Genomic DNA, 10,158 nt, shown 5'->3' with positions numbered 1-10,158 from the left:
GTGTCAAGTTTGCGTTTTTGGGAATTGTTTCTTATTTCCTGTTTTATTTTGATTTATTTTATTTATTTCAAACGTTTGTCAGTCGAAAGACTTTGAATCTGCTCATTGTGTGCCTTGTTCTGAACCTGCCTGTAAAATTATTAAGCTGCCTCCTCCAAAGACTGTGTTTAGCTAATCAGAGCTAACTTTTCCTGAGACTGCGTTTTCTCTCCCTGAGCTAACCTTTTTAAAGAATTTTGCTTCCCAAGAGACTTTGTCTATACCCGTAAAAACCCCTGAGCCTACCTCTCTGCCTGTTCCTGCACCCAGGGCGGTTCAGACATATCCTTCACCCATCCAGTTCCCCAGGTGAGGGTGGCTAGGGTCCAGCTGGTCCTTGCTCCCAGGGCAGCTGGGTCCCCCGCACCTGTGCCTGTTCCTCAGGTGAGGGTGGCTGGGACTCAACCAGTCCCTGCTCCCAGTGCGACTCACAAGAGCATCCCTCACTCTCTCACCTGTTGCTGCACACGTCTGGGCCTTTGGTCATGTCATGGCAAGCCTGCACAGGGTAAACGCCACACCTCACTATTAGTTGCTTCACTTTAGTTTGCTTTGCGGTCACTAATTTAAATATATTCTACTTATTGTCCAATATTGTTTCTTTATTAATTATTTTTATTACACCTTCCAGTGTTCATATGGCGTGCACACATATTAACACTGCAAGCTCAAAGTTCTGTTTTATGTTATATTAATACATCTTTCTTTGTTTGAGTTACCTGGGATTTGGCTTCTCCTTCCTGGCTGGCAAAAGGTGTGGCAAAGGGCTGGGAGAACTGAAGTACCACTGGCAAATTTTGCAGTTTGCAAATTTTGCAACGCCGCTTAATCCGAAGTCTGGGCCTGGGTGAGGGGCTGATAGCTTTACAAGCAGGGCCACTATTGCTTCCCTGGACTACATTTACAGAAGTGCTGCTGCTTTGCCTTTTTGCTTTCCTGTTGCTTTTTGTCTGGTGTTGTCTTTTTGCTTTGCTTCTCTTTTTGCCTTGTTTTGCCTTCTTGTTTGATCTGTCTGCAACACTCTGGTTCAAGTTTTTAGAATGGTGTTTGAACCATATGTGAACAATATAGAAAAATGTTCATTTTAATGGATTGAATTATTCTGCTAGAGCAGTTTGTATGTTTAGCAACTTAGAATATTACTGTAAAGTTAAAATACTCTAAACCGAAAATTTTATTTCCTTTGTGTTTGTGTGTGCATTTGGTTTGTGGATGTTTAGTAAATTTGCATGTTTTGTGTTACTCCAGTGAAAGGAGGCCCTTTTTCTAGCTGCAGATCACCAATGTGTTTCTGATGTAAGGTTAACCACAGAGGGTGTATTTGATTTTTGTTTTGGATACATTAATAACTTGTGTTTCTCTTATTCAGAAGCTACATAAGTTTAGTTTGTTTAGTTAGAGTTCATTCCTTCCTGTGTGTCAACCACTGTTTTGAAGATTTTATCACAAACTGTAACAGTCATGCTGTTCCTGTTTTCGGTCTGTGTATCTCTGTAGTAAAATATAGTCCTCAAGGTAGTTTTGTGTGACATGTTCAAATGCCCATGCGATTTTTTTTTTCTCAATGCAAAGTCAGTCTTTACAGATGTGTCTTTACAGTTAGGACAATCCAAACAAAGGCTGAATTCAAAGCTGGTTTTTGTCTGCTGAAAAAAGGAAGTGTATATAATACCCCTTCCTTTTTTCTTTTTTTCTTTTCTTTTTTTTAAGTCCGTCACATGCAAACGCCCAAATCTGCCAAATATAAATGTGCTCTTAACATCTAACCAACATTACCATGCCTACCAGTCAATATTTATTTTTAAACAGACTTCAACTTCCTTCAAATAAAGTGCAATGAAAGAATAAACATTTTTACACCTCCAACTGCTTCATTTACATAATAGAAAATGTACAATGTCATACACACACACACCTTCTGTTACACACCATCTGTTATATGTAGCATCATGATCTTGGAGGAACGCTGTCTCACTTCACTGTGTATTGTTCCACTGCACATGGCTAAAATTGCAATAAAGCCACTTGACTTGAAAATGGAATAGGCCAAGCCCGACATCCTCAAATTGCTCTCCCATCAACAAACTGCAATTTCATTGAATTATTGCATGCACTACAATACATTTTTCTTAAGTCGCAGTAAAGCAAAGTGTTAACAGCTCAGTATTTATCCCAGATCACCCTGATTTGTCCACATGAGGTCCCTGTTGAGCAAAACATGAAAGGTGGCAGAGAGGAGTAACTTAACACGTGCTCTACTTTCTCTTACATGCCCTAATATTTCAGCCTAGTCTTTAGGTTTTAGTTTCAGACTGAACCAAAACAGTTACGGATCAGATTCTTTGAAACTGTATGATTCTTTGACTTCTTCTTAAAAGCTGACATACTGAAGGATCCTCTTTGATTTGTAAACTTCCTTTTCTTTTTCTGGATTGTTAGTTCCTGTTGTTGAGCGCAATGAAAACTTGCAACGGACCATCTCGCCTGCTGGTTCAGCTAATGTGCATTACATTTTTACCAGGTAAGACCCAGTTTTATGTTTTTATGCAACTTTATCTAAAATGCTCATGCTATGCTACAAATAACCGATATGGAAAAGAAATAGAAAAAACTTATAAAAGACTTGCATAAGATTTGGCTTACTTCATATAGTGAATCATATAAGGCTTATATGATTTACTCATGAAAGTGGGCGCTTTCTCATTACTTTCATATATTGTTTTAGTAAGTATCCAAAACATACAAGTTTCATTTATATAATTTTTCAAGGGATCTTATATCTGTTTTCACTCTTGTATGCTTTTCATACAAGTTTCACACAAGAAGACAGATACAAACTTTATAAGATTTATATATATGTTTTCCATATGGGAACATACTGAAAATAAAGAATAAATATCAGTTTAAAACCGGATTTCTTTCTATTTTCGTCTCTTTCATCTCACTATTCTGTTGTCATTTACCTTTTGGCAGTTTTTGTGGCACAAAGGGTCGAAGTCTCACCTGAAGTGACTGGATACGTTGGAGATGATGTCACCTTGCATTGTCAGTTAATCCAAGGACCAACACATACCAATATAACTCAGGTTCAGTGGGCTCTTCAGGATGAAGAAGGAACAGGAAAAAAGAAAGTCACTCTCATTGTTTTCAACACGATGTTTGGAGTGAATATTTCTGAGAGCCCACTGAAGGAGAGAGTGGCGTTTGATAAACATTCGTTGGTAATTAAGGCTCTAGAAATGAAAGATGCAGGATCCTATACCTGCATCATTTCCACTTTTCCCAGTGGGGCATTTGAAGGAACCACCAAACTTGTTGTTCAAGGTAAGAATTTAAACTGCTTTTATAGACTGAGCTGCCAAAACAATATTAGGTGTTATATATTAGGTATTATTTATTAGATACAATCTTCAAAAATTCACTGACACAAACCAAACATTTAGTTTAAATAACTTTTTTTCTGTTTAATGCCCCACTCATTTTAATATTAAAGAAATTGGATAAGCATCTAATATTATTCAAGTTTAAAATATCCACATGTTGTTCTTTATGTTGTAAAACATGAAAGCAGCATGTAAATACAAAATTGAAGCTGGGAGTTTTTGTCAGACTTGTTCAATGCTACTTTCCCTTCCTTGTAATATGTGTCATGTAACTCTTTTAAGACAGAAGACAAATATGCTCAAAGTATAAGTTTTGAAAATGTATTATCAAATGGTTAGAATTACAAATTAATTTTACATGGGGTCATGGACCTCCATCTCTCCACACGGCTCAGAGAGACACACAATGCCTCACCCTATAGCAGTAAACACTTTACTGGTCAAAAAGTTGGGGGGAAGACTTTAGACCCAATGTCCGGCTCACGTTTTATCGTCTGCACTTCACCATCTCTTGTTCTCCAGTCACCCATTTAGATCAATCCCAAACACCAAAATTTATAGACCCCTAAGAGGGGTCTTATCTCTTGTGTCTGCTAGTATCAGAGTGTAACAGTCTAAATCCAAACTACTCTACAATACATATCTGTGTGCACTAAAGGATAAAGCGTAAATGTGTGATACAAACTATGAGGTAATTACGAAATATAAAGTAATGAGGTATAAAGCATTAAAGATAAAATACATTCTAACATAATTTAGTTACATTATGTTATGTTCATTGTGGACTGTAATCATACTTTATTCTGACAGAAAATATGGCATTATCAGTGGGGGCAGCTCTTAGAGTGGCTGCTGTCCTGTTGCTGTTAGCAATCCTGATGGCCGTGGTTTTTCTTGTCAGTATTAGAAGGTGAGTGCATGTTTTTGCATAATATTTGTATTTTTGATCTGTTGGGTCAAAGAGATTGAGGTCCCATGGCTCATCAATCCTCATCCAGCCTTTTTATGGTTAAAGTTATACAGAGTGCTAAAAAAAACATTTCATTTAAACGTGATTTTGCTAATACTTAATGATGCTTAATACTATCCATCCCTCCTCTTCAGATTCTCCTTATCAGGGTCATTGGAGGGGTTCAGTCAACCATTCACACTCGCATTTACAACTATCTGTAATTTAGAATTACTAAATAACATAACACCTCGAATGATCAAGAGTAAACCTAATCAATATGATGAATAAGAATATGTACCCACAAAAGGTTGAATCTGTTCATCTGAACGTAGCATTTTCAGTGGCAGAAACGTTTCATCACTCTGGGAAACTGCAGACTGTGCTTAAGGTAGTTTTATTGCTTTGTGCCATTTCAAAGACCAAACAATCAGCAAATTAATCGAATTGTAAATAAAGACCTAGTTTCTTTTCTATATCACCAAATTAATAAAAGGAAGACTATTTTATTGCATAAAATTTACTGATTCTGACTGGTGGGTTTTTGAAATGTTCAGTTGGTAGTTGGGGCCAATCAGCAGCTGCCAGGTCAAAGCCAGTCTAAAACAGCTTCCCAATCAGGAGGACCTGCAGAGACTCTTAAAGGCACAGAATACACATACACAACACAGTCCAGACATACCCTCCTGAGGACAAGGAAAAAAGAATCTTCCCATTGAACTTTTTTGGAGCTAAAAGAAGCCACCCAAGCGCATGAGCTATCACTGGAGCCCAGGATGTCCTCTATTTACTACACCAGGTCTTAGTATGGTAGCTCAAATAAGTCAAAAGATAGAGACCAAAAATAAAGATCCATTACAAAGGATATAAATGACTAGGCTTGTTCTCAGGAGGACACTGACACACTGACCAAATATGGCCAGGGCCATAACACCCCTTAAAATGATTTTTCATTTTAGTACCCTTATTTCAAATGCTTTCAAATGCAAATGCTTCATTTAAATCATAGAAAATGGAAAAGCGTTAGCCCAACATGCTCAAGATCCTCTTGCACAAATTGGGATTTGGCTGAATGCAAAGGCATAAGCATTACTTTTATCAGCATATTATTTTTTTACCTTCTCACATGGCAGTAAAAAGAACCTCACTATTTATCAGAGATCACCCTGATTTGACCACATGAGGTCTCTGTTGGGCACAATAAGATAGGGGGAAGAGAGGAGGAGAAGAGGAGCAATCATGCTCATTCCTCAGAGCTAACAGTCACTGTTTAAGGGTTTGGGGAAGAAAAAATAAAATTCCAGTAAGAGTTTTGACAGACGAGAAATTGGTTACGTTTCATTTTAGTATTCTTATTTTCCTCTGATTTATTATTTCTGTCACTAGTTAGCTAACAAAACCTAGCCGCAAGTTCTTCTTAACCAACCAACCAACCAACCTGAGGACATAACATTCTGCTCTGACAGAAGATGGTGCTATACATGTTCTCAAAATATAAACTTTAAGCACTTATTTCTTAAATCAATTTCATCATTTGACACATTTATTCTTTTAAACCAAGCTTGATTTTTTCATTTTTTTGGATTCAAATAAACAGATCCAACCTATCAGATCACTGTATTTGACAAAAAGTGCACTCATAGCTCAAATTGTGCACCTGTAATGAATTAACAATGATATGAAAATAATAAAATGATAACACTTTACCTCAGACACACAGCTAAACTCTGCTCTGGCTCACTCAGCTCTCTGAAATGATTTCTCTGCCTCCTCAGATATGATCCCAGCACTGCTAGAGTTCAAACTGCCCCTGACATCCTGAAGTATGTACAAAAGCAACAGTGATACAACTTCATCTCTTGGCTCAACAAAGACATTTTACCTGCTGCTGCCTTCTCCTGAGAATTGGATGAAACCAGAATCTTTCTTCCTTTTCTAGTTTAGGAACATCAGGCAAACTCATCATCGCTTCATGTCAACTTAATTTTTTTCTTTTTCAGAGTCCATTTATTGAGGACAAATTTTTCATTTGGAAGTACTGACATCTGCTGGTCATTCGATGTACAGCAGCCCAACTGTGATATTACATGCAGCCTAACTTGTTTCTTCTTCTGCTAGTGTAGAAACCAGTGTTAAGAAGCAGAAATTCCAAAGCAGCATGCAAGATTAATAATCCCTGTACCGGCTTAAGAGTTGGCAGCCAGAATCTCTGTGAATTTTAGTAGGCTACTGCTCATCCTTTGTCCCTAACGTTGCTGACAGAGCAGGAAGTAGGGAGCTGCTGAAATTGAGGAAGCACTGCTAGTCCGACTGATTTGCTGTTAGAGAAACAAGGAGAATGTGGGTTTCGAAACAGCCACTGAACTAATGACTTGGACAGGATATTGGACTCTGTGGTGACTGATTACTTGCTTTGCTGGAGCCTTTAGTTTCTTTTTTGTATTCTTTTTTTTAGAATACCACCTTTTTACTCAGAGGTATCTCAGAGATATTATTATTCATAAAGTTAAATAAACATCTATTATATTACCAAAAATTCTTTATTATTGGCTGAAAATGGCAAGTGGTAGAAGAATTTTTCAAACCATTCCTTTGGGGAAAGGAGGAATTAAGCACCATGACCTCACCACACTGTGGTATGAAAAAGTGATAAAGTGATTGCGCCCTTCTTGATTTGCTCTTTTTCTGTATGTTTGTCACACTTATGTAAATATTAGACAAAGATAAAACAAGTAAACGTAAAATGCAGTTTCTAAATAAAGGTGTTTATTGTTAAGGAGGGAAAAAGTCCAATCACTTTTTCACTGTGTGAAAAAAACAGCTGGAGACATGGGTTAAAATAAGAGCTCATTCATAAGTGATTTGTCGTTATGGAATTGTTCTTTTATTTGTTTTATTTTATTGTTACAATAAGTGATGGTTGGAAAAAAAAAAGTTTTACACTTCTTACTGTGACTAGCAGGAGCTTTTATTTTGAAGATCTACAGGAGGTTGTGCGTTAACATGCCGTGTTGCCACGAGTAACTGGAAAAAAAGAAAAGCCGATGATATCTTAATTAGCAGCAGAAACTGTCTTGGTTACTGAAGCAAATCTTCATAAAAGTTGTTAAAAAAAAAAAATGTTCCAGAAGTAATTGGCCAATATCTCAATGGTGAGATGAATGTTAGGGAGAGCTGCTGAAATCAAAATTAGTGCCAGCTAAATTAAGGGTGTTTCACATGACTGGATCAGGTCTTTTATTGAGCTATGAGGTCATTGGAAAAAGGTCCAGTGAATCCACCGGATGGTGAGCCTCCCAGTGTGAACTCCAGGATCCAGATCAGCACAACCAGTCAGACAGCGAGTGATTTTTCTGGCTTCTGGTAGGATTCCACCAGTTATCCTGACTGGTAACAGTTGATAGACAAAAATAATGTACTTCAGCCCAGGTTGTAATGTCTGTTTTGAAGCTGTAATCTGTTGATTTAAAAAAAGTCACAATTAACTGAAATTCCTGTGTGATGTGATTATTTGCACTCATATTCAGCTCCTCCCCAAACCTGGAGTGAGGTGCATTTACCTAAGAATTGGTTACATTTCACATCTTTGGAAAGCTGAGTTCAATTTCTCTAGCTGTGTCAAGGTATGTTTACTGCCACACTTACTGAAACAAACCAGCTCATCTACCCAGTGATGCTTGACTATAAGATGAACAGCCGCAAGGAGCAGACATCCCAAATCCTACAATTGGCTCGACAAAGCTGGACTAAAAGACAGCACAGAGGCACCAATTATAGCAGCACAGGAACAAGCTCTCAGCACAAGATTGACAGAGGTTGGGGTGTACCACACCTGGCAAGCACATAACAGCAGGGTGTAAGATGCTAGCAGGCAGGGCATACATGGAACGCCATAACCAAGCAGCCAGCATAGTATACTGAGTATGGCCTGGAAGTCCCAAGCTCAAATTGGGACACAGCCCCTACAGCAAGAGGGGATTTATTTTTCATTTATTTTGTATATTTTCTCTGTTTCATTTCTCATTATGGCACATAACTTAATTTATGGACACCTATGGTTTGATTTCTTTGCATGTGTGGATTGGGTGGGTTGTTACCAACATCTGGTGAAAATTTTATGTCAGTGGCACCTATTTTGAAAATTGGTGGCGTGTTCAATACTTATTTTACACGATGTTTGTGTGCGTGTTTTCTTATGTTTATCTTCTATGATCAAAAAAAAAACTGCAAGCAGACTGGCAGTCAACACTGAGCATGATAAAGTCACATGCAAATTCCAACCGCCATACCACAAGCTTACAGCAGACAATTCAACCACTAGTGTGAACACTTTCAGTTTGACACCACAAAACTGAATGTCACCAGCTTTGATCGTCAGGCTGCTGCTGTTTTCTCTCCGTATATGTCTCTGTGGTGAAGCTCATCCTTGCATAAGTTTTGTGTGACATGTTAATGTCCCTATGCACATTTCTTTTCAATGTAGTTTCAGATTATACATATGTATATAGTTACAACAACCAAAATGAAAGTTAAGTTTAGAGATATATGCTGCAACATTTAGTGCTGAAAAAAGAGAAGTGGCACTATACATTATCAGGTATGTCATGAAATGGGAGTATTATAGTTGTTTAGAGGTGTTACTACCACCTAGTGGTAACTAAGCATAATGTCCTTTTGTAGAGGAAGTCGTCTTCAGGGAGTAGTGTGCTCTCTTACTTCAGTGGAAAATTGTAATCTGATGACAATCTCTTCAATCCTGGTGTTAAAGTCCTATGGGGTTAGAACGATGCCACCTTAAAACGAAACTGAAAAAAATAATGAAACTGAAAAAAAATATTGTAACTGAAATAAATGTACTGAAAAATGTTGTATTGAAAGTGAAAAAAAATGATAGTGAAAAAAACTTAATTGAAACTGTACTTTTTTTTCAGTTTCAATCCATTTTTGGGGAGGGGCGGGGTTCCGTTTCAATTCACTAGCACTGTTTTGGCCTCTGGGGCACGCTTCAGGGGCAGAGGTTTCGACCCGGGTTGGGGGTGGCGGGGGGTCATTTTTTACCCTCTCCAAAGCAATGACTGTAGAAAAGATGTGTAGTTTGTTCTTTTCATTTAAGAATACAGTCCACATTAATATTGACAGCTACATTCACCCTGGGGGGAAAATAGTGAGGGAAACAATCAGGACCAAGCTGGGTTTCCCTGGGTTTCATTACACCTGTCCTGTGCCAGATGTTCTGTTGATCTACACTAAGAGAGGCATCATTTCAGAAACACCAGGAAGACTGAAGCTCATTGCAGGGGTCAAGCAGGACTCATGATCTTCACCAGCAGCTCTCTCTCTCTCCACCGTAGGATAAGGTGCTGGGAATAAAGAATGCTAGGCTAGCTGTATAGCTGAAATTATGTTGCCTGGAACAAACTTTAGTGAGGACAGCAAAATGTGTGGAACTGCTCAAAATGTTACGGACGAATGGCCGGTGTGTTTGCGGAGCGAACAAACACAAGGAGAATCACAAGGGACAGAACTGAACTTAAATAAAAAACAAGATGTTTATTCTGGCTGATAGAAAAACACCAAAACAAATGGCGAAGGTGAAAACTAAACTATAACCTGAACTAGGAAAACTAAAGCTAGACATGGAAAAACTCTGAATATGAACATTAAACATAAACATGAACCTGAGAAAACCGAGGCTGGAGAAAACATAAATTCCAGGAACATGAGGAGAGGAAAACAGATGACCTGACAAAGAACCATGGGAGACAGAGGACTTAAATACACAGATGT

General features: G+C 38.1%; 1 protein-coding gene across 3 annotated transcripts; it reads left to right on the top strand.

The window, feature by feature from the left end:
* Window positions 1–2,286: 2,286 nt before the first annotated feature.
* On the top strand, window positions 2,287–7,850 carry LOC120442569 (nectin-1-like). 3 transcript variants are annotated; one of them, XM_039619236.1, is made up of 5 exons: window positions 2,333–2,389; window positions 2,479–2,560; window positions 3,013–3,363; window positions 4,233–4,332; window positions 6,147–7,850. In XM_039619236.1, exons 2-5 carry the CDS (start codon window positions 2,497–2,499, stop codon window positions 6,214–6,216), a joined length of 585 nt encoding a protein of 194 aa, XP_039475170.1. In that variant the 5' UTR covers window positions 2,333–2,389; window positions 2,479–2,496; the 3' UTR covers window positions 6,217–7,850. The 3 variants fall into 3 exon arrangements, with proteins under 3 accessions (XP_039475169.1, XP_039475171.1, XP_039475170.1); XM_039619235.1 differs by having other exon boundaries at window positions 2,287–2,560; XM_039619237.1 differs by lacking the exon at window positions 4,233–4,332 and having other exon boundaries at window positions 2,287–2,560.
* The last annotated feature ends 2,308 nt before the right edge of the window (window positions 7,851–10,158 follow it).

The sequence above is a fragment of the Oreochromis aureus genome, linkage group 11, assembly GCF_013358895.1.
Source record: "Oreochromis aureus strain Israel breed Guangdong linkage group 11, ZZ_aureus, whole genome shotgun sequence".
NCBI classification, from domain to species: Eukaryota; Metazoa; Chordata; class Actinopteri; order Cichliformes; family Cichlidae; genus Oreochromis; species Oreochromis aureus.
This window is presented reverse-complemented; position numbering and strand designations above follow the sequence as displayed.

Coding starts and splice junctions, on each gene's coding strand:
- LOC120442569 (XM_039619235.1), top strand. CDS start 2,497: ATGAAAACTTGCAACGGACCATCTCGCCTGCTGGTTCAGCTAATGTGC. Junction 2,561..3,012: donor GTGCATTACATTTTTACCAG/GTAAGACCCAGT, acceptor ACCTTTTGGCAG/TTTTTGTGGCACAAAGGGTC. Junction 4,333..6,146: donor TTTCTTGTCAGTATTAGAAG/GTGAGTGCATGT, acceptor CTGCCTCCTCAG/ATATGATCCCAGCACTGCTA.